Source organism: Acanthopagrus latus, chromosome 14 (genome assembly GCF_904848185.1).
Source record: "Acanthopagrus latus isolate v.2019 chromosome 14, fAcaLat1.1, whole genome shotgun sequence".
NCBI classification, from domain to species: Eukaryota; Metazoa; Chordata; class Actinopteri; order Spariformes; family Sparidae; genus Acanthopagrus; species Acanthopagrus latus.
In genome coordinates, this window is record NC_051052.1 from 9,131,637 (window position 1) to 9,155,994 (window position 24,358).

At 42.3% G+C, this 24,358-nt stretch overlaps 2 protein-coding genes and 1 long non-coding RNA gene across 6 annotated transcripts in view; all 3 read left to right on the forward strand.

The window, feature by feature from the left end:
* The window catches only part of LOC119032286, a 33,990-nt gene extending 30,958 nt beyond the window's left edge, over positions 1–3,032 (forward strand). For both annotated transcript variants that reach the window (XR_005078841.1, XR_005078842.1), the window contains one exon: positions 1,677–3,032. This is a non-coding gene — a long non-coding RNA (uncharacterized LOC119032286). The remainder of the gene's footprint in view (positions 1–1,676) is intronic.
* Positions 3,033–5,389: 2,357 nt separating this feature from the next.
* Positions 5,390–21,156, forward strand: LOC119032316 (peroxisome proliferator-activated receptor alpha-like). Of its 3 annotated transcripts, none has more exons than XM_037121343.1 (8): positions 5,390–5,606; positions 10,897–11,129; positions 12,482–12,636; positions 16,226–16,364; positions 17,652–17,851; positions 17,950–18,216; positions 18,846–19,089; positions 19,168–19,412. In XM_037121343.1, the coding sequence occupies exons 2-8, from the start codon at positions 10,925–10,927 to the stop codon at positions 19,410–19,412; spliced, it is 1,455 nt and encodes a 484-aa protein (XP_036977238.1). In that variant the 5' UTR covers positions 5,390–5,606; positions 10,897–10,924. The 3 variants fall into 3 exon arrangements, with proteins under 3 accessions (XP_036977238.1, XP_036977237.1, XP_036977239.1); XM_037121342.1 differs by having other exon boundaries at positions 5,391–5,606; positions 17,947–18,216; positions 19,168–21,156; XM_037121344.1 differs by lacking the exons at positions 5,390–5,606; positions 10,897–11,129; positions 12,482–12,636 and adding an exon at positions 12,682–14,090 and having other exon boundaries at positions 17,947–18,216.
* A 1,046-nt stretch (positions 21,157–22,202) lies between these two features.
* On the forward strand, positions 22,203–24,181 carry cdpf1 (cysteine rich DPF motif domain containing 1). Its single transcript, XM_037121346.1, has 3 exons — positions 22,203–22,405; positions 22,631–22,742; positions 23,292–24,181. The coding sequence occupies exons 1-3, from the start codon at positions 22,284–22,286 to the stop codon at positions 23,421–23,423; spliced, it is 366 nt and encodes a 121-aa protein (XP_036977241.1). The 5' UTR covers positions 22,203–22,283; the 3' UTR covers positions 23,424–24,181.
* The last annotated feature ends 177 nt before the right edge of the window (positions 24,182–24,358 follow it).

Sequence of the window (24,358 nt, forward strand, 5' to 3'; positions counted from 1 at the left end):
CGGATGTTCTTTTGGAAGGTTGTACAAGAGTTCATGGCTGCAGGGCGTTCTGTAGTCAAGCCTCTCATTAGCTAATGACACCATTATATCTATTACACGCTTGATATGAGAGTTTTTGGAACGTGTTAATATTACAATCCAAACACGTTTTATTTTAATAATAGTTTATTTTATTTCCTGCAGTAAAAAGGATACACATAGCAAGTACAAGACTAATTTAACACTCTGCTAGTATGTGAATGCATACCAACAATTCAGAGATTTAATTTAACACTTACTTTGAACGCTGAGGCAGTGTTAAAGGGTTAGTTCACCCAAGTTACAAACCATTTCTGGCTTACCTCAAGTAGTTTCTGGCCAAATTGCAAATTATTAAAAAATTATGAATTAAGTGAGTGATTTTTGACAGATTTTTTAAGGGCAAAAAAGAAAAGAAAATTATCTGAATTCAGCTTCATAAATGTGAATATTTCCCAGTGTCTTTACTCCTCTGGGACATTAATTTGAATAATTTCAGGTTGTGGACAAAACACAACATTCTTAAAGGTCATCTTGGGCTTTGAAAAAAGTTGTTTGACATTTTTAACAACTTCGGCTGATCGATTTAATGGACAAAATAATCAACAATTAAAATAATTGTCAGTTGCACCAATAATACAGCAAGTTTTGTTTTAATTTGCCTTGAGAGATCCGAGATACCTGTCTACCCCAACACAGTTTTCATTGCTCACAGCAGTGAAAGACTGGATAATCAATTGTCTTTGGACTTTTTTCTGACTATTTCTTCAGGAGAGAGAAACTCAAAGTGATTTTTAATGTGTTATTTTTCAATGCACCAGACAGGAAATTCAGTCCACCCCTATTGTATTTGGATGAAGGTTAAAATTTCAGCCATTATTAAAGTATGAACATCACCAGAAGTAAAGGAGAAACTAACCATACAGTGAAGCTCATATGTTGGCGTACACGTTAGCAGCGTAAGTGAGGAGAGGTTTGTTACGTACCTCACAGCCTCGGACGTTAAGTAGCTCGTGTAGAGATTTGTGTGGCATTTATGGGATAACCGACCCGCTATAAACCAGCCACAAACCAGTGCTTGCGTGTAGTGTGAGCCTGAGGAGTTAAGGCCGTGACTCACTTTTATAAGTGGGAGCCCACCTCGCCTCCGTGCGTCTCCCCCCGTCGCTCCCCTGCTCGGGGGGAAACCGCAGCAGAGCCCCAGCCACTCCTGTCTCACTCAGGAAACTCCCTCGATCAACCACAGCCTGCCTGTTTGACCTTTCAGCCAAACACACATAAATTTCTACTCATTTACACAGACCGGCTACAGACGAAGGTTATCTTCAGAAGATTTAATTGCCTAGTTTAAAGATAATGGTGTCGCTTATCGGCTGTGGGTGTGTTTGTTCACTTTAGAGGTGTCACCTGAGCCAACAGGTAACATCATGCAGATTGCCAAACAAGATGCTCATAAAAGATTCAGACAGAAGACACTCTCACTCTGTCGGTGTGCATGCATGTGTGTGCAGGCGCTTACACACAAACAGGTACAGATACTGCTTTCGTGTGTGTGAGTGCCGTCGTTCTGCGGTGCTCGTTTGTGAGACACGAGGTGAAAGTGTGACCTTTGGACACCCAGCAGCAGCTCACTCTCTCCTCTTATTTGTCTTCCTCAGGCCGAGGAAACCTGAGAGGAAGCGAGCTGACAGACCGCAAAGGACTGAAGCCGTCTCTGCAGAGAGGAGGTGACCTGTCGAGCATCAGTGACTTTTAAGGAAGTATTTTGACAGCTTTGATATGATCTCAGTTTGTGACACACAGTTAGTTCACTCTCACATCAAATTGGATATCCTCTAAATATAGGAAGCACAAAAACCACAATAAAACTACAGTGATGATAATCAAAAATACATGAACCCTACTTACAAAATCACAATCAAAAATTCACAAATGTCCAATGAGTTAAAAACAGACTATTTTTCTTTATTTAAAAAGGTATTAAATATTAAACGATTAAATGTAGTGCAGCAGATTAATTCATCTGTTTATCTGTGCTTTTGTCGGGCCTTTTGTCGTTTTGAGTTCGTCTCCCCACAGCTCCACTGTCAGCCACCAGAGAAGTCTGCAGGAGACATACTGTCCTTTGGGGTGAGGTAGTAGGTTGTATAGTTTTAGGGTCATTCCCAAGCTGTCAGATGACTATACAACTTACTGTCTTTCCTGGAGCGACTGTGATGGCAGCAGCATCATCATCGTGAAAATACAACCACTGCAATTCATCAGGAAGGAGGCAATAACTTGTAGCGTGTAGGCTGTCCATTTTTACTGCCTGACATTGATTAGCGCATGTTTCTGAAATTTAGACACTTTGTGGAATTTTAAACAGAACTTTTTATCCTATTTTTTGCCTATTAAAGTGTTTGAATGTGCTTATTTTAATTGCAAATGCTCTAACAACCTGTCTCCATTAGCTGCTACTTAGTATTCGAATGGTTTTCACTTGTATCCAAACGCAACATTTTAACTAATGTTTTCATCATAATTTTTGCTGCATGTGTTGTAATAACTACAACGTCTTCATCTACACAGCAAGCGGATCATCCTCCTACCCACTCGGGTGACTTATGGTGTTCGTACAGGGTGAGGTAGTAGGTTGTGTGGTTTCAGGGTTGTGATTTTACCCCATCAGGAGCTAACTATACAACCTACTGCCTTCCCTGGAGGGCAGCAATACATCACAGGAGGGGAGTGCACGTGTCATTAGGAAGAAACTGGCTCTCGTTATGTCAAGAATGGCTTTTTATTTCTAAGGTCTCATTGAATAGGTGAGTGGTGCCAAATCACCAAATGCATTTCATTGCAACATGAGTTACTTTACAGTATGTAACTGCATGTATGAATGTGTGTATGGATTCATGGAAAGTGCTGTCGACCTTCGAAACTGTATTTTTAGGATCAGTGGTGTTCTAACTTTGTACTGTTTTACAAATAAATGAATAAAGACTGGATATGAAATAATGTAAGAACAATGACTCAAGTCTGGTCCTTTCAATTTCTACTAAATACTGACTCTTTTCTTCAGTAATCCTTGTAAGGACCTCATTATCATTCAGTACAAGTCTTAAAAGCCTCTGTAGCTCGTGCCTTTACTCATAGATATGTCCTGTATCTGTCTATTAAGAATTAAGAACTCTATGAAGAGTTGCACATCCTTTGTCTTTATCTTTACTCTCTGTACTTTAACACAAAAGCAGTTGCTTTGAATTGTCTCCATGCAAGATGTTGGTAACGGAATGTATCAAAGGAAAAGAAAAACGCATTTGAGGATGCAAAATTCAAAGTAAACAAACAAAACAGAAAGAAACTGAACAGTGTTGGACAAATGTTCAACATTTTTAACTCACGCTTTGACCTAAGTTCTGAAGTTGCACTCCAAACTTCATCAGAGCTGATATTCTGGTCCACACCGTCTTGAAACATCTTCAGACTGGCCTTAATTCAGAAAACATGAGCATGTGGACTTCCTTCACAGATGGAACAAGACAACAGGTGCTGAGGTATCAGCAAATAATCATAAATTATCACCCTCCCACTGGTCTGTGAAAACACCCTGAGCCTGCTCAGTTCTGTTGTCTCGCTTCAGTGTGGATGTCACCGTGAAAAGATGAGGGCCAAGTCCCCCCATACTTTCACTCACCTCACTGTGGGGACACATTAAGACGCTGCTGTGTATTTGTACACAGTAGATGGCGCCAGATATATGTCGGCAGTCTACACGTTAATAACCGCATATTGGAGATATTTATTTTACACAAGGAGAGTATATCCTGCAAACTTAACTGGCTTCTGCCACAGGAAATAATGTTTGTGTATATGTAATGTTTAATAACTACAAAATGTGTTGGGCACAGTCGAAAAATTTCAATCAGGGAAAGGGTGCTGTAAATTAGAAACATTTTGTCACATTTAAAACTGTAAATACGTTTAATGAGGTTACATGCTCATTTCACAAATAAAACTATAGACTGATATCTCTCATTGGTTTACTTTGGCTATACAAATAACAAAAAAAAATGTTTAAGGGAGGGGATGAAGTGTTTAAGATCAAGAGTGTGTCAAAGGCATGTCAATGACATAAAAAATCTAATAATTAGTACTTCAGTTAATCTAGTCATAGGATAACGTGGATCATTGGCTGTTGCATTGTGTGGCGCATGTCCCACTTATTTCCCTGTTGACAGTGATCAGGAGATACGGGCAAAGGCCAGGACCAAACCTCGCCCCAACCTGCTGACACTCATTAACAATATTTAGCTAAAGAGCTTTATCTGACTTTACCATGTGAAGAGAAGTGTGAGGTTGTTGTGTTATTTATACCATAAGATACATAACATACAGTATATGCAGTGGTGGGGAAAGTGTTGAGATCATTAACTTGGAGTATCTTTCTGTAACAGTGAATCATAATATACTGTAACATTAAAATGTACTCAAGTGGCATACTCTGACATTAAATGCACTCAAGTATCAAAAGTACAAGTAAAGTTACACGTACATTTACATGTGTATACTGTATACTATGTGTTGACTGATTATTGGATCTGATGTTCAGCATTTCTGATTACTGGAATCAGTGTTTTATGTTTTGCTTTTTAAAAATCTGATCTGGTTCTAATGTAGTAATCTGCAATTAAATATAGTGGAGTAAAAAGTGCAACTCTTGCTACAGAATTAAGTGAAGTGGAGGTATAAGATAGCAGAAAATGCAAACAGAAGTCAAATAGTTCTTGATTAAATGTATATAGTTTTACACCATCACTTTCTTTTGTGAATTCTAGTGACCAAATCCGTAAAAAGTGCAGCACCTCTGAAATGTTAAGTATAAAATGCTGCAAGATGTACCTCAAAGTTATTGCTACATTACCATATGCAAAGTATACAGTAGCCTGTGGGTAAGAATGGGTGTAATATGGTGGACATTAATATATCACTGTTCAGATCAGATCAGTTTTATTTATACAGCCCGAAATCACAGTCATGCTTCAGTGTGTATTTTATTGTGAAAAACTGTGGCTTTATTGAGCATTTACGTAATCAGTATCCTATGATAGGCCAATATGACGTAGGTGAAGTCTAAATACGTCAGTGATTTACAGTGACTCCGTTGCACATGTTTGAGGAGACGACCTACCGATCCTACAGTGATGCGTTCACTGACACCTCGACACTTTATTGTCTAATTCAGGAGACATCGCGCGCAATCCGGACCGACCCGTGACGTCTCGAGCCACCAGGAAGTGATTGCCTCCTGCCAAAAACTGTGGGGGGGTGGTCCCACTTTCAGCTCCCGGCGTGCCCATTGGCTGAAACCATAGGTGTGTCAGGGGGGTGTGTGCGCCGTGTCGCCATCCGTCGCTGCGTTCACTTCCTGTGGACGGCGAGCGGAGGTTTGACAGCGCGCAGGGAGGAGACGCGGCGAGTTTTCCAGGCAGCGGAGTCAGACCTGGAGCGGCGGTGCCGGACCCAAACACCTCCCTCCTCCGGTCACACACGGCCGTCCACCCCGGTGACGGCGCGGGGAAATGCTCCGGATAACAGCGTGTGAGGTAATTCAGAAGCTTCATGTCCAGTTATGTAAACCTGACTTGGCTGTTTTGTTTTTTAAACTAACTCATACACTACTATGCAGGAGGTTAAAAGTGTGAGAGAGAAGGTGACTTGGCTCGCTTGAAAGTCCACATGCCGTCATATTGTGTCGATTTTGGTTGCTGCATATAGAAGAATTCAGGCGAACGTCTCACTGTGTGTGTTGCAAGTGAGCTTGACTTTCCTGACTACAGCCCTCACCTGGTTCTGGGATCAGCTGCCGCTCACACAGTGGTGTCGAGAATAGTTTCAGTCTGATGATAGGAAAAAATTTGTTGGCTGTAAATTCCCCTTTCAGCCCTCATTAGACTTGCATTTCCTTTTCTGTGCAGCAGCAGCAGCAGCAGCAGCAGCAGTTCTGAACATGTGTACAGCTCAGTAGAGTCTAAAAGCTGAACTAGTTTTTAATCAGGCTGTGGATGCTGGTGCGTGGATGTCTTCTGTGTCTGGTTTTTGGTGGCTCTCGGATGACCTTGGACGCAGAGAGACCCAACCATAAACTGAGGTAGCAACAGCGTGGACAGACAGCTGCCCTCACACACAAAGTGATTTTCTGTGGTCTGTTGTGTCCTCGCTGTCATCTGCTGACGTGCTCTGCTGAGTGCAGCTCCCGTTTCCTCTTCCCCTATTACCTAAAGATAGCGGCCTCCTGTCTGGGATTATAGTTCCTCTGGGATTTAAAACACAATGTCCTCTGAGGGGATACATGGGCCGGTCCCCGGTCATCTATGAAAGGGGAAATAAAGTCACACCAGCACAGTTAGGAGTTGTTGTTGTTTCGCTCTATTTTGATATCAACACAGGGACCCAGATCAGGTGGGTTCATCAAAAAAAAAGTCTTTAGTTTTTCCTTCACAGTGCACAACATCATCTGATTCAGGAGAACCTTCAGGTTCCGTCTTGCTCATTTAAAGCCAATATCTGACATTTGCTGTGTCTGAGAACAGATTCATTTGGCATTATTGTAATAAGAGCGAGTCAGAATTTGTTGTCAGTTTGAACCTCGGGGAGTTTTTTAATTTCAAAAGATGGCGTTGGATGTTTTAGATTTCCATGTGAATTTCTGTTTGCCTCCGTATGGCCGTAAATTATGACATCATCCCAGGCGTAATCCCATATTTCACTGATTGGCCGTCTAGATCTGCCCCCAAAAATTTAGGACAGTGAATATAAATGTTATTAAATCACAATAGGAGGCATCGAAGCAGACGTGACTTGAATAACATGAACAAAAGTAGCTCGACTACAACTGTTGCAGTAGAGGGTGAAAATATGTTGGTTTCCCCGACGAATCAGTGCTGAAGAACACGATGGTATCACTGTATTCATTACAGAGCCCCTGAATACCCAAACAAGATATACTATATCGCAAAAGTATTCACTCACCCATCCAAATAATTGAAATCAGGTGTTCCAATCACTTTCATGGCCACGGGTGTATAAAAGAAGCACCTGGGCATGCAGACTGTTTCTACAAACATTTGTGAAAGAACGGGTCGCTCTCAGGAGCTCAGTGAATTCCAGCATGGTACTGTGATAAGATACCAGCTGTGCAACAAGTCCAGTCGTGAAATTTCCTTGTTCCTAAATATTCCACAGTCAACTGTCAGTGGTAACAAAGTGGAAGCGATTGATAAACGACAGCAACTCATCCACAAAGTGGTAGGTCACGTAAAATGACAGAGCGCCAACTTTCTGCAGAGTCAGTCACTACAGACCTCCAAACTTCATGTGGCCTTCAGATTAGCTCCAGAACAATGCATAGAGAGCTTCATGGAATGGGTTTCCAGCAGCTGCATCCAAGCCATACATCAGTAAGTGCAATGCAAAGTGTCAGATGCAGTGGTGTAAAGCACGCCGCCACTGGACTCTAGAGCAGTGGAGACGTGTTCTCTGGAGTGATGAATCATGTTTCTCCATCTGGTAATCTGATGGATGAGTCAGGATTTGACAGTTGCCCGGAGAACGGTACTTGTATGACTGCATTGTGCTAACTGTAAAGTTTGGTGAGGGGGGATCATGGTGTGGGGTTGTTTTTCAGGAGCTGGGCTTGGCCTCTTAGTTCCAGTGAAAGGAACTCTGAATGCTTCAGACCAAGAGATGTTGGACAATTCCATGCTCCCAACTTTGGGGATGGCCCCTTCCTGTTCCTACGTGACTGTGCACCAGTGCACAAAGCAAGGTCCATAAAGACATGATGAGAGAGTTTGGTGTGGATGAACTTGACTGGCCTGCACAGAGTCCTGACCTCAACCTGATAAAACACCTTTGGGATGAATTAGAGCGAAGACTGAGAGCCAGGCCTTCCCGTCCATCAGTATTAAACCCTTTGGATTAAGAATAGGACGTCACTTAAGTTTTTATGCCAATCAAGGCAGGTGAGCGAATGCTTTCAGCAATATAGTGTGTGTGTGATACCACTGAACATCTGAAAAACTAATTTAACATGAGTTTTTAAAGCTTATGGATAGCTTTAGAGGTTCAAAGGTTGTTGAACATTTAAGAGCAATAGGCGTTGAGGTCTTTATTTGCTTTTTTGGGTGGCAACTAATGATTATCTTTATTTGCCTTAATCAACCAGTCATTGATTTTTTTTGGTCTAACAAACATCAGATAACGGGGAAATGTTCATCATCAAACCCTAGAGCAGAAAGTGTTGTTATAGGACGTGTTGTTTTATCCGACCAACAGTCCAAAGTCTTTAATCAAATGTTGTGTAAGACCGAAGAAAACCAGCTACTTCCCACATTTAAGAACCTGGAAAGCTCAAATGTTTTAGCATTTTTGCTTGACAAATTAGTTGAATTGACGATCAGAAGAACTGCAGATTTATTGTCTTTAAAGGACTAAGTGATGAATCGAATGAGCGCCACAGTCAGAGAGCAGCTCCAGACACGCAGAACTCAGATCTACACCATCAAACTGGATTCGGTACATCTGGGTCACATGGCCTGAAAACGCTAATACGTCACCAAAATCACTGCTGCAAGCACCCAGTCTGGACCGCTAACTGCACAGCTAACGGAGCTAACTAGCCAACAGCAGCAACAGTTAGCGGTCCCTTTTTTGTTTGGTGTGATCTTCTGTGTGGTCTTGGTCTGGCTAGTTCTAACTGTTCCATCACTTGACTGTAATGCAGCCTTTAAAACCCAGAAAGGACAACACGCATGCCATACTCCATTAAGGATATGATGATGTGTTATGATATTTTGGATACAGCTGTGCAAAAACAACACACTGAAAATGACAGTCACGAAATTCCAAGCAGGACCTCCAAGCAGCCACAGATACATGGGAAATGATGACTGAATGACTCAACGCACTGAAGTCCAAACTGCTTCTTGTGTTTCGGAGAAAAACGGGTTTGCCTAATCTGCCGTCTGATGGGGAAATCTGTGTCAGCTGCCAGGAGCTTCATCAGTCTGTCAGAGGGCACGTTATGCGTCAGAGCAGCTCGACAGACCAGTTAGACGGTCGTTAACCGCTGTAGACACCGTACAGCACGATACGCTGTAGGTACACGCATAAATCTTTCCACGCCCCCGCTCCCCCTTGCACAACCGCGGTGAACTGTCGGGACCTGTCCTCTGAAAATGCTGCAAACTAAAGACAGGATAAACAAGAACAAGCACGCTTTGATCAATTACTCTCTGGCTTCATCCACCAGAGCGAGGGAGAGCGTTTTACCTCATCCTCCGCAGCGAAAGCTAAGACTTGCACAACCGCATGTCAGCTTACGTTTCCTCCACGCTCGGCTTACAGATGTGTGCAGCTGTGAAAACTGAGATTTGTTACCTTGCGCTCTGAGATGGCCCCACAGTCGAAGCTCTCAGTATCATCAGGCATTAAGTTTGTGATTCTTGCCTAAATGCTGTGAGCATTATGACACTGATCACATTTGTATTATAATAATATAAGAGGAAAGGGTTTGGGGGGGGAGGGGGTTAACAGAGAATTACCATCTTTATGAGTGTTTTTCTGTATTTATTCTCACTCATCATTACTAGCGGAGGTCTTCCAGACAGAATGCTTTGTAACAATCTGCTTCCATGAATTACTGGAAGTTGGAGGGAGTGTTACAGAACATGGCTGTGAGCTGTGATGTCGTGTGATAGCTCAAACAGATGTCCTCTTACCCCGCTGTGAGCAGCTGGGAGCTCCAGCAAACTCCCTCCCACCACACATACTTTGAGATCCACTCTGAGAGGACAGGCGGCAGTCAGGGACTTAAAGAAAATGACTTCAATCTATTCAGATACTCAGAGTTGGTCAATAAGTCCGAGCTGGGGCTCGCAGGTTGTGTACTTTGGCTGGAAAGGTTGGAATTTAATCCGTGAGTGGTGCGATTGAAATAATGGTCCACTGTTGACTCTTTGTGCATGGTTCACTTATTAAACAATCACCTTCACATCATGACCCTACCTCTGGCATTAGCAGCTGAAGAGCTGAATCCACTTCATAAACAGAACTGGAGTAAAATGTTTGGCTTTATTTTATCTGAAACATGTAGGACAACAAAGGAGCTCAGATCGTCCCCCATGCATATTGTGTTGCTTGTAGAAATGTAGTTGAAGGTAACTCCACCAATTGTTCACATGAAAGTGTGTTCACAGGTCTTGGGGAGTTAACTGCCTGTATCTTCAGTGGCTCCAGAGGAAGCTGAATGTATTCTGATAAATCGCCTCCAGTGACGCCACTCGGTGGCAGTTGCATTGTGGGTAATGTCGGTGCCGGGTTTTGAAAAGGAGGTTTGGAATGCGTGGAGTAAAACACACAACTGTTTTATTCCACGCATTCCAAACCTCAACTGCACAACTTTTGAAGACGTAGCACCTACATTACCCACAATGCAACGTAGTCACTGAGTGACATCACTGGAGGCACATTATCAGATTTCATGTAGCTTCCTCTTCAGCCACAAAAGGTTTTGGGTTTTCATTTTTTACATAGCAGTAGTACTCTCTAAGACCTGTAAACCCACGATAATGTGTAAAGTTGGTGGAATTGCCCTTCAATATAGCAACAGTATACTAATACAGTAGCAAATTGCAGTCATATTGCCAGGCTTTAGAGGGAGTTCGAAAAGGTCAGAGACGGTTGTGGTTGTCTTGAAATTTACTAATCTAAAAACTACCTTGAGTGTGTCATCCTGAAAGCCACAAACCAATGTAATGTCTGCCTGAGTCAGTTTCATTATCACCCACTGTCTTACTCTTTATTCCCCCCCGCCCCCTTCCCCCCTTATCACAGTCTGGTGAGTGAGGGGTTGTTCCTTTCCATGTCTGCCTTGATCTCCACCATGGCGGGGGATCTCTTCAGCCCACCGTCCCCACTGGGGGATTCCCTGCTGGACAGTCCGCTGTGTGGCGACCTGATGGAGGATCTCCGTGACATCTCCCAGTCCATAGGAGACGACGCGCTGGGATTTGATTTTCCACAGTATCAGAGTACTGGCTCGGGGTCTGAGAGCTCCATCACGCTGGGTGAGTAGCGGAATGTTTGAAAGAAGGGGAAGGCATTGTCAAGAAATTACAAAAACATGTATATATGAGCAACTAGGAGAACACAAGCTGCTTTTGAAATGATACTGAACATTGTCTGAGTTTTATCTCATTCATTAGCAGCTGCCGAACTTTAAACCCTCAGCCTTCATTGTTCCATATGTAATGGTACTAAAGAGGCCGATGTAAAGCACTGTGTGCCTGATAAGAATTAGCAACTCCACTCAAATTCTGTCTTTCTCGGCCTCTAAAAGTCTTTAAGTCTTCAGGAGACACTTAACTATAATACTCAAGTCAACAAAAGGAGCAGCCTGATGGACAGGAATCCTCAGTGTTTGATGCAAAATACAGTTTAATATGACTTTTAGGTAAGGTTTAGGTTACAAGTATGAGAAAAGGGTCATATCCTCATGTTGGTTTCTTTGGTTTGCATGTGTTTGTAACAAAAAAAAAGTATATGTTTTCTTATAGACACTTTTTCTGTACAACATAGTTTAGTGGTTAACTCAGTTTTAGACTAATATTTTCTTCCTCAGTATATATTTTAAGTTAAAAAAAAAGACCAAATCTCTATGCCAATCTGTACAAAATGTTTTAATCTTCCTTCTTTATTGTCAGTTTCACAAGTATGGTTTTGTCATCTGACCAGTAAGCTTAGACAAAACTAAATTTAAAAAAAAAAACTTACAACTGCTTACTTTGAAACAAGACTGTACAATTGACGAGCTGTGATTAACAGTGAGAGTGAATCAAATGATCACTTAAAGAAACCTTACAGTTTTCATTTGTGGACACTTACTTGCTTTCTCGCCAAGAGGTCATCGTTCCCCTCCTGTATCTGTACCATACGTATCTGTACATAACTGTAATAGTGCGATCCATTCATGTCTTAAGTTGGAATGAATCATTCCTGGGTTGACTGCGTTACAGTACAGATTAGAGACTATTAGCTAACGTTTACAATACCAGTTGGTTAGCAATGCATTACACGATATTTTTGCACATACAAACACCGAAGCAACATTATTCCAGTTTAGAATTTGGACAGAACTGATTGTAAGACAATAAACATTATATTCTAGAGCTGACACAGCTGTTGATTCACTAAGCAGCCAACTTGGATTTTGAGGTCAGGGCTGGTGAGGTGCGTCCAGATTTCCGAGTTTGAAATCTCACTTAAGGGGCGTTCAGGTTGAAAGAGGAATGCACCATAAATACGGTTATATATAAGTTATAATCCATAAAGTGGATGTCACAGTTTGCATTGAATTCATTCAAATGATAGTCCAGTGACATCACTTTCTCTTGCCTCCCCCCTGCTCTGTTGTGTGTAGACACGTTGACCCCAGCCTCCAGTCCGTCTTCAGGGGTGTGTGGAGCCACACGGGGCCCAGAAGAGACCTCCACCCCCCTCAACCTGGAGTGCCGCGTGTGCTCTGACAAGGCATCAGGCTTCCACTACGGCGTGCATGCCTGCGAGGGCTGCAAGGTGAGACATGCTGGCATAATATACGGACATTAACACCAATAAAGACACAAATATGAGCACAAAGACAGATGCGTCCCTGTTCAGAGTGATAAAAATGTGTGCTGCAGAGGTGAATGTTAGCTTTGGTGTCCCTCCATGTGGCTGTGTAAATGTACCAAAGGTGAGACACACGGTACAAACACAGACAAGTGTACACATGAAAATACATGCCTGCACAACCGCACGCACGCACACACACACACCCAAACACATGTCACCCCCAGAGGCACCTGACCTAGAGGCCAGTGGAAAGTTTCTGAGACATGCGGTCGGGTCATGTGAGGTGGGGGACACAGTGGCCTTGGTTGCTTTGTCACCTCTCCCCTGCTTGGCACAGAGCCCAACAGAGTGACATATGAAGCTGCCGCTGCTGGCACAGAGCCCCGCCGTGCTTTATATTAAATATTACGGAGTCATCCTTAGGATTTAGTGACATAAGACATTTGTTATCTTAACGGCGGATAATATGAATGAGCTCTGCAGGACACTTCTGCGCTGAAAATTCCTGAGATGCTTGAGATTTAAGGGACGAAAATGTCACTGTGGAACCATGACGGTGAGAACAGTCTGACCCCTTCGATCAGTGATCGGTGTCAGAGGCGATTGAAACCAGTGAGGGGTTAAGTGCTGCGTTGTTTGTCAAGTCAAGTGAGCTTGTCATGCGTCTCTAAGCCGGTGGCAGGTTGTTGCTGTTAATCTGAGCCTTTGTTTTGCTATTCCTGCATGACTTCTGAACTTGTGACCTTGCCCGCTTTAATGTTTTCCTCCATCAGCTGCAGCTCCACCTTGACATCCAGACAGTTGGCACAGTCAATTCTTGAGTTCTCCTCTTTGTTTTCCCCCTCCTGGAGAGAATCTGCTTCTTTTCTGCTCCTTCAGACGGGCCCCATGCATTCATTTTCACTCTAATCTGTCTGAGACAGATGAGATGGACACCGGCAGAGGGCTAATGTTTCACAATTTGCAATTTCTCCGTCCAAGTTTTGTAAAATGTCCTGCCAGTTGCACAGTGCACATCTGTGTGTTTTTGAGTGCTGTTACACTGGCCATATTCCTGCAGGGCCCTGGTTTACAACCCACATCTCATTCATCAGAGTCAACACAAGTAGCGCTCTTCCCGTCGGACCACAGGGACAGGATGACTCTGAACTGTTGGACGCTGTTCCTAAATTATTGCGCCATCATGGAAAAAGTCTGCCTCGTGATATGTAGCAGTCACAAGTTGACGGTTTCCATGCTGGACGGGCCCTGCATATCATTTTCAACACCTCGCTTTTAAGAGAGGAGCGCTTCATAGTGGGAATGTGAATGGAATGTGCCGTGATGCTGTGGTGCCAGGGCTTAAGTCTGCGGTGATGACGGTACGACGATGTGCACGGGACAGTCAGAGAAAGAGCCTCTTACTGCTGCCGGAGGTCAGTTTTGAACACGTTTTCCGCCTGAATCGAACTTTTCCTTCAGTTACACTTGAAGATGTTTGCCTGTAAGGAAGCGTTGCACAACACCTGTCTCTGCTTATGTTTTTGCTGGCCTTGTTACTCACCTCTCATGGCTATATATCACAGCAAAGTACTGGCCTCTGGTTGTCTCTGTTCACTCATGCACAGACGTGCAAAGACGTGCGAGCTGTAAACAAGCACATCTGTTTTCTGTTCCTTGTTGCATCTCTGTTGTTTTGTAATGTATTTAATGACTCCCATGTGTCACTCGAATATATATGCCTGGAACCTTCAGTGTTTTCATGAACATTACAGCTTGTTCTTCCCCAAAACTGCTTTTTGTGGTTTAGAATAACAAGAAGTTAAGACATTTGACACATGATAACCTTTCATAACAATGTATCTTCAACATCTAAGGGCATCTCTGTAAGATGATGGCTGATGTTGACATGACCAGATACATTGCCATATTCCCTTCTTGACAGTGACGGATGACTAAAATGTCAATGGTGTACATCAGTGTGCGTGAGCTTACGTAAAAGGACCATCTGTTAGCATGTGTTGGCCCACTGCCCTGTATCTTTGTGTGTTTTGGAGGACCACAGGATGTCTTCTCCAGTCAGGGCTCTGCATCAGAAAGGTCAGAGCTCACTACAGACCTTGGAAGAACATGTTTCTTTAAATAGAGATGTAATGGCTCCATTCAGTCCAATCCAAGGTGGAAGGTCCTACCAGGGCTCGAAATGTACAGAATGCATGTACAGTAGTGTAAGGTGCCGCATATATACAGTAGGTGTCTGACATATGGTGCATGATCAGTCATGAAGAGTAGTCTTTCTGTGTAGTGATGAAGTGTGATTAGATTTCATTGAAAGATGCCAGATCATCTTAATCTCCCTGTTGTCTTAAAGATAAAATATGCAATTTTTTTTGATTAATCTCTAAAAAAGACTAAACCTTTGTGCAATACTTAAGAATTGGTCACCTTGAATTCATACTCCAAAGAAATACGAGCAGCATATCAGGAGAGAAGCAGTTAACTGCTGCTAACTGTACTTTATGCCAGAGTTATGTCTGATGGATTTTTATCAGCAATGGGAGTTAATAATCTTTAATAACGAAGTCAACAACTCCCATGATGCAGTGCATCATACATCCTTCGTTTTATTTTGGTCTGCTTACGGCAGAAATTGCGCACCGTGCATTTTAGGTTCGAACATGACGTGTAAAGAAATTAGAATTCTTACACTTTCTAGTCTTTGCGGCACTTAAACCCAGCATTTGTACAACCATTTACAGATTGAATTGGGTATTAACAGAACACTGGTTAGAGCTATGAACTATCTCGTTATAAAGGCGATGCATGTCTGACAATTATCCCGTTTGCCAGGAGTGAGGCCTCCGCAGCACATGTGAAGGATTATCAGTGGGCCGATTCTCGCTCTGATCCACCTGAGGCTGCAGACGGGGGAAAGCAAAAAGAGACGCCAAATCCGCCTCCCTGAGAAGTGGTGTAAAGCAAACATAATGTGCTATTAATCTGAGAAATGTGCTCGGATGCTGCCATGTTTAAATTAGAGAAATAAACAAAAGTTCAATCATCATGTTTTCTCAATAATGATAGTAATATAATAACTCCATGATTATAACGGGACTCAGGCTTGCCATGCAATTCAGAACTGAAAGCTCACTGAACCAGAGTGAATGGGAGGCCAAGTACATTGTTAAACAAGGCTTGAATTAATGTGGTCAAACATGTGTTGAATTGAATGAATACACAGGCTCAGACAGCTAATGCTGTACACTGAATTAATAAAATCCTTGAACTGTTAAGTAGGACAAGACAGTCATTCTCCACCTTATTGAATGGCGGCTGCTAAATTGACTTCTGGTCTCAAATTCAATGAAGAGGCCGCAGAGAATGTCTCTTGTGCTGAGGGTGGGTCATTTTTCAACAACATGAAGACATCAGAGAGGTGAACTGCTCACCATACGGGCTTGAGTGTTTGTGTGGGCGCATTGTGGACTCAGACCAGAAGGTTTTAATATAATCTTCAAATGAAGCTATAAATAAAGTTGACGGCTACAGTGCGTCTCTCTGTCTCTACCAGGGTTTCTTCAGGAGGACCATCAGACTCAAGCTGGAGTACGACAAGTGTGAACGTAACTGCAAGATCCAAAAGAAGAACCGCAACAAGTGCCAGTACTGCCGATTCCACAAGTGCCTCTCGGTGGGCATGTCCCACAACGGTACGGCCTGAAGCCTTCACTACTCAAAATGAGTTAGGGATTTTGGGATATTTCAGTGTTTCACTTGATTATTTTTCTCTGACACTTCTGAATGTTTACTTTGTGTTTTGTGAACATTTTTAGTCCTAAAAAAAATCATATTACACATTACATTTGACTTTTATTACATATCCTTGTTGAATTTTCCACAGAAAAATCTATAAATAGAGCTGTATTGGCTCACAATCATCAGTCAGTTAGCTCATTTGTTTATGCTAACTTCCAGTGGCACACATTTCATACATGTCTGTCCGGCAACAGCCACAAAAGTAAAACATCTCAAACATAGAGTCAGTAGTGCTTGTGCTAATGTCGGTTGGTCTGTAACAGCAAAACCACTGAGTGTACTAATGTGAGCAGGAGTGTGTTTTCCTGCTTCTGAGTTTAACTATGAATTATACTCCTTTGAGATTAAAATCTAAATTGAATAATTGCGATTTTGACGTTGTTAATAACACGTGATGTGATGAGTTGTGATGTTGAGGTTCTATACATGCAAAATACAGTAAATGTGCATGTTTGCTCCATTTCTTTATACTGAACCTACAGAAGTATTTGCACAGTGCTTTGCCATTACTGTATTTAGTTATTTGGTTATGCTAATGCCAAAAAAACTATTTGAATTTGAATTCATTCAAAATGATAGGCTGGTGGGACCAAAGTTTATGTGGCATCTGTAGGGGTGAATGTCGGAAGTCTTGAAATGTCCGCTGACTAACTTTTATAGGAGGGAGATAAACTGCAGCAAGCATGTAGTTATAAAAAGTACACAAAATTCTGCTCAGAAGGTCCTCAGCCGACATCATGGTATATGTTCTTTACAGCAACAGCACAGTTCCTTCTGTGATTTGGCTCCAGTTCAACGTGCTTTACATTGACTGGGTTTTTATAGAGCAATGTCCTGCCGGAGCCTGCTTGACACTGAGAAAACACAGGCCCTTATAGCTCCACATCTGGCCTGTCATCTGCACCGACTGCGGAGGGGTCATTGGGTTTGTTACGATGGCCTCCCACTGCAGACAGAACAGTGTAGGAAACCTGAGAGGAAGACGACATGTTGTCCTCAGAAGAGAGGAAAGAATTCTGAATGTGGGTGAATGTTTTTTGTGTCTGCACGCGTGCACGTTAGCTGTAACAGGATATGTCAGATGTTTCTGTACGTGTTAAAATGTAATGTGTAAAATAAGACACCCTACCAGTTGAATACTCTTCTAACTGCTGCTAACGCTGATTGTCTCTGTGCCCCAGCCATCCGGTTTGGTCGGATGCCTCAGGCGGAGAAACTAAAGCTCAAGGCAGAACGAAAGGTGGTGGAGAAAGAGGTGGCGGGCCCCATGCTGGCCGACCACAAGATTCTGGTGAGGGAGATCCACGGAGCCTACATGAAGAACTTCAGCATGAACAAGGCTAAGGCACGGCTCATACTCACCGGAAAGACCAGCAAGCAGGTAAAGGACAAGATAAAGCACTGAACAGAGGATTGGGAATATTGTTTATCTGTATCCTCACCTTCCAACATCCTCTCTGTCCTCTTCTTTCCCAGCAGCCTTTCATCATTCATGATATGGAGACGTTCCAGCTGGCAGAGAAGACGTTAGCGGCCCACATGGTAAACGGTGACAATCCGGAGCCCGAGAGCGGCCTTCAAGCTGGGGAGCTGGTTCCGGCTGTGGGTTGCGGGGAGCTCCAGCAGAGGGAGGCTGAAGCCAGGCTCTTCCACTGCTGCCAGAGTACGTCGGTCGAGACGGTCACGGAGCTGACGGAGTTCGCCAAGGCGGTGCCGGGTTTCCAGAGCCTGGATCTGAATGATCAGGTGGGTTTGAGGGATGCCACATGGAAGATCGTGCTTAAAGGAGAAGTCCACCTAAAAAATTTAAATGCATTCATTATCTACTCGGCCTCATGCCGATGGAAAGTGTGGTCATTTCTGGAGCTTCACAGCAAAACAGTGATGCATTCTCCTCAACAACTAAAGTACATGTGGACTTGTTTTAAAACTTAAAAAAAAAACAACAGCAACACACTATAAAATGCCTCATGCAGCTCACGTGGTGTGATGCAGGCCACCAGAAGCCCCGAGATCCCAAATTGATTTGAAAAGAAAGTATTTAGAACCATTTGATTCATTTTGGGATCTCTGGGCTTCTAAAGACTTGGATTACAACTAGTTTTAAAACAAGTCCTATCTAACTCAGTTGTTTAGGAGAAAGCTATATCCCTGTAGTGATTTGAAGCTCCAGAAATCTTATGTGGACTACTAAAATTGACCCAGCCTCCTATTTGCATGCGGGTCAGTGGGTAAAGACTGAATTTTGTGTGAACTCATCCTTTAACTTGACTTGAAGACGATGGGATTCTATTGAAATTTGGTGAGAAAAAGCAGTCGGAGATCAAAAAGTACACATTTGAGTCATTCGGCTGCCTTCCTCCCTGCCTGTTTAGGTGACTCTCTTGAAGTATGGTGTTTATGAAGCCCTCTTCACCCTCCTGGCCTCCTGCATGAACAAAGACGGCCTCCTGGTGGCCCGCGGTGGAGGCTTCATCACCCGGGAGTTCCTCAAGAGCCTCCGGCGGCCATTTAGTGACATGATGGAGCCCAAATTCCAGTTTGCCACGCGCTTCAACTCCCTGGAGCTAGACGACAGTGACCTAGCCCTTTTCGTGGCTGCCATTATCTGCTGCGGAGGTAACTGAATTATATTTAATTTCAACTAAAAACGCACAAGAGACTGAATTTCATTCCCCTTCTGTGTGATCCCTTCAGATCGCCCAGGCCTGGTGGACGTTCCTTTGGTGGAGCAGCTGCAAGAAAGCATTGTTCAGGTACTACGGCTCCACCTGCTGGCCAACCACCCCGACGACAACTTCCTCTTCCCCAGACTGCTGCAGAAACTGGCTGACCTCCGGGAGCTGGTCACGGAGCATGCTCAGCTGGTGCAGGAAATCAAGACGACGGAGGACACGTCGCTGCACCCGCTCCTGCAAGAAATATACAGGGACATGTACTGAGAGGACAGCGCATAGCCATGGACAAATTTGACTGTATGCCACTCATTAATCAATATTTACTGATGCTATTGTGCATATTAATGTACTGTATGTAGCCTATTGTTCAGCCTCTGTGGATGCACTGCAGAGGTTGCACGGAGATCATGTGACTTCCTACTGAAACAAAACAAATGAAATGGGGGGGGAAAGGCAGCTCTTGTAGGTGGCGTGACTTCTTCCATGAGAGGAGGACACAGCGAAGAACAAGCTTTTTTTTTATTTTCACCCCATGAATGTGTAGAGATTGTCTTTACATGCATTAATTTGAATTAGTGCAGCCAGCTGCTACAGATTAAGCCCCGGTTGCCAGCTCTTCCTTCAAAGACAGAAACAAAAGCTAAAGAGGGAGTAAACTATGCACACTTTCATAGTACTTTCATGAGTAAACACATATTAAAGATACAGGGACATGACTGCAGCAGTCATGCATGATCTAGGGCTGCAACTAACGATTATTTTCATTGTTAACCAGTCTGTAGATAATTTATCTTGATTAATCGATCCTTCTTTTTTTGTTCTATTAAATGTCAGAAAATGGTGACAAATGTCAGTCAGTGTTTCCCAAAACCCTAAATGATGTCCTCAAATGTATTGGTTCTTTTCCACAACCCAAAGATTTTCAGTTTACTGTTTCAGACGAGTAAAGAAACCAGAAAATATTCACATTTAAGCAGCTGGATTCAGAGAATTTTGAACATATATTTTTTTTAAATCACACAAACCAATTTTTTGCTTATCAAAATAATTGCCAATGGACTTTAATTAATTAATTAATTGTTGCAGCTCTGGTATGCAGTGAATGTTAACTATAAGTATCGCCTGTGAACAATAACCTGAATTGTGTGTATGAAAAATAACGTTTTTAATCATCGAAGCAACTGAAATGGGTCGATACCAGTCCTGGTATTTTTGATATTTACTGTATACAATACTGTATGTTAATTTTAAAGTCATCAGGATTTGGTTAATATCACTGTCATGTCCTTTCATTTTGTACTAGTGCCTAATTGACCTCCCTTGACCATTCTGAGGTGAGTGCATGAAGCAACACCTGCAGCAGTATTCACCAAGTGCCGTTATGTCTCAGTGCCCGAGGTCCATCTTCTGCCTTCAGTGGGTAGCTTTTTAAACCATGTAATGTAATGCTGAACCAGGGAATGTTCTCACACATATGCAGTGAATTTATAGGAGCCTTGCTTCCATTACAAGCGGGCATAAATTGAAAATAATTGCAGTTATGTATTTTATTTTCCTTTTATTCTATTGCTAAAAAAGCAACACAACACGATAGCTCATCTAACCTTTTTTTTGTCAGATCAATGTGACAGAGGACAAAATGTTTTGTACTAATCCTGCCATTTAATCACATTGTTTTCAGGAAAAAAAAAAAAAAAAAGACCGCATCGGCCAGTATTGAATATTTTGACCACAAACACAATAATCTGTTAAGCTGGTTTGTGTTTTATTGTGTAAATAGAACAAGAATGTGGTGACCACAGTGGAAGGTGTGTGCGTGTGTGTGTGTGTGTGTGTGTGTGTGTGTGTGTGTGTGTGCGCAGACAGTGAAACAGGCCTCAAAGAGAAGAATCGCTGTTCTCTCATCATTATGAAACAGTCTATATTTTTTATCATGTAGATTTTGCTGTTTCAGTAAAACGATTCATATCATGTGGTAGTCTGAAATAAACTAATGTATTTAACTGTGTTTCTTGTAATACCTCTTTTTTTTTTTTAACCTGGCTAAAAATACCAATACGACTGCAGCCATTTTGACCTGAGCACCAGTATAACTAACGTCATTAATTAAGGGTTTTTTGTTCCAGTGCCTTAATTAATGGGATTAGAAACACCTGTGTTTATCTACTATTAATGTCAAAATGGCTGCTGTGAAAAGGGTCTATTATCTGCTCACATGATTCAAACCCTACTGTTCCTATAAATAAGCTAATGGGCCTTTTTTACTGCAGGCCTTTTGAGTTGTGGTAACAGGAAAAGTACAGGTGGAACCGATAATGTTAATGATAGCTCTGTTCCATTTAATTTAAGTGCCCCAGTAAGGCTTTAATGGTGCACTTGTTTTGCGGAAGACATTTTAATCAGAAGAGATGGATCTTTTTATGCCTACACACACTCAGTAATCTAACTTTCTTAATTGCAGTGACTGAACAAACTGAGTAATGACTGACCTTGAAGGACAACACAGTTTCATACCGTTTCACTTTGTTTACATGTGGCGGACCCTGCCACCTTTCTAGCTTCAGACAGTGTTCTGGGGACCTCATTTTCCTCTGAAAGCAGCTTGTTTAATCAGTGATGGAAAATATAAATGTTTCTGATTTTGTATTATTACCTCATTAATATGGTAAGAATCAAAATTCTGAGTTAATGTTATTAATTACACCTGTGCTTTTACATATTAAAGTAGCTGTTCTAAAATCATAGCATTCAGGAGTTTTTTGCCATCAATTTTAACTGGTTTATAAAGCTTTCCTTTAATGTTATATACAAATATTGTTCAACATGCATTTGAAGCATCCTTATGATGACTGTAACCACAAATGTTCAGAAAGCCACTTAAATAGTCAATAAATATATTTTTTTAAAATTATAATAAAATAAACAGATGACAAGCTATGGTAGCTGGAACCTCTCCAATAAATACCATTTATAATTGAATTACTATAATTTTTTAAATAATATTTACGTCTACACGCCACACACCGTCCATGCTCCTGCTCCCCCGGTCCAGTAGGTGGCGGTAAAGCTTCACTAAACAACATGGCTGCACTCGATAGGAAAACCAGGAACTAGCACTTTCAGCCCCTCCATGCCATGAGCAACATGGAGCACACTGCCAGTGAAGCCCCTCAGAAAACATTTAGCTGCCAGTTGTGTGAATTAAGTAGCCCTTTTACTTACCACGGCCAGAAACCACCAAACACCAGAGCCATTGTGTAAGTGGACGTGACGCTGAAACGCTCCGTTTAGCGCTCTGCAGCTAGCTGTGCTAAAGCTAATGTCGTTAGCTGCTGCGACGTCGTCTTAAAAAGCGAAATTTACCCTCCGGGGAGCAGTTTAGCCCTTGAAAAACACGTCTGTTTTGTCTCTGAGAACCACATTCATCTAAATTAAGTCATACTTAAGTTTATGTTTGGCTTTTCTTTTTTATCGTCCATCAGGTTGCTTGAGGAGTGCTTTGTGACCAGAGACCCCTTCAGTCCCGACAGGGAGAAGTTTCTTGTTTTGGGCTCCAACTGCAGCCTGTGCGGTATGCGTGTCTGTGTTGGATCGGTAAGATGGCCCGATAATTGAATTGTTACGGTCTGTTTTTGCCACAGAACAAATGTGTGATCATGTAATTCGGTTTATCAAGCGATTAATGTCTGGTGCACAAATGTTGGCATGTTCCTCCAGGGGACAACTGAGAGCAGTGTATGGTGAGGGAGTGTGTAACATGAAGCAGAGACAGATACTGGGTCTGTGTGTCTGTAAAGTCTTTAACTTGGCTTTTATTGTATTCTGGAACAGAGAAAAAGCAATCAAGGAGCCTCATCGTCATTCAAACTGCATGCTCTCATGTATCAGTTGTCCACTTGACATCAGGTGACCTTGTAGGTCAGCATGCATCTGTGATGATCTCCTCAAATGCCTTCTTTAATCGTGTGTCATACATGTGTACCATGTAGTGATCTTCAGATCTGCGATGCCCATATAAATCAATTCATCCGGCTCCACCTATGGATAGCAAAAAGTAAACAGGGTGTGACCTGGTATATCAAGTTCATATGTTTGAGGCTGCTTGAGCGTTGATGCTGACCTCTCCTCTCTCTCTCATATCAGGACTGCAGTATCTTCTACACCAAGAGGTTCTGCATGCGGTGTGTGAACAAGCACCTGGACCAGTTCCCACATCAGATTCAGGCCGAGCTGGCCAAGAAGAAGCAGCAGAGCTCCAGGGCTGCCGTCTCGTGACATCTGACCAGAGGTCCATAACCTGCACATCAGAGGAGAACTGTCTGAGTCCTCATAAAGAGCCCCAAATGTGGGACCAAGCTGCAGAAACACCCCAATATCCTGTAATTTATTAGCACAGCTCTGACTTATTGTAACCTGGGTGGGGAAATAAACACCATGCATTATAATAATAATAGTCTACACTAATGGCCAGTTAAGTTAAACTGCCATATTGGCCTACAGGGTGTTATTTCTGTATTGTTTATTTGTCTCTATAGAGTTTTATAGAAGCAAACAACAGGCGTGACCAGTGTTGCCAGACCCCCCGACTCACACTCAGAATCAGACCTGCTGATTTTGGAGCAGTAAAAAAAATGTCTCCTAGTTTAAAATCTAATGTCAGGCACCGTATAGCTGTTGCTCTTAATTTTAAATGTTAAAAAGAAAGCAGACTCTTCAATGTGATGCGTATATTTTAAGTTATTGCAGCCCAGTTCAAAAACTGTTGTGGGCTTTTTTACACACTGTTCAACATGGTTATTTACTGTGCACGACTTGAAAGAAGTTGTGGAAGTAACAACATTTCCCAGATTCAGTCGCCAGTCAAATTAAAAACCAGATTAATGTGTCCTCTGCCTTTTGAAATGTAAGGAAACTAATAAGTCATACAATTTCTCTTTGTAGTTCATGAATTATGCCTGCAGCGCAATCTTTTAATGTGCCTTTATTTTGTGAGAAGACACATTTTTATTGCTTTTTCTCCAACATATGCTGCTAATAGTAACATCCATGTGAATAATTCTACAGACACATGTTGGTGTTGACTGTGAAGCCTCATTTTTAACAGTGCTCTTTTATTTATTTTTTCATCCATGCAAGAGGGTGCACTGCTGACTTCTGTGGAGTCAAATAAAATGTTTTTCTTTGTTATCTCCAACTATAAAAAAAAAAGA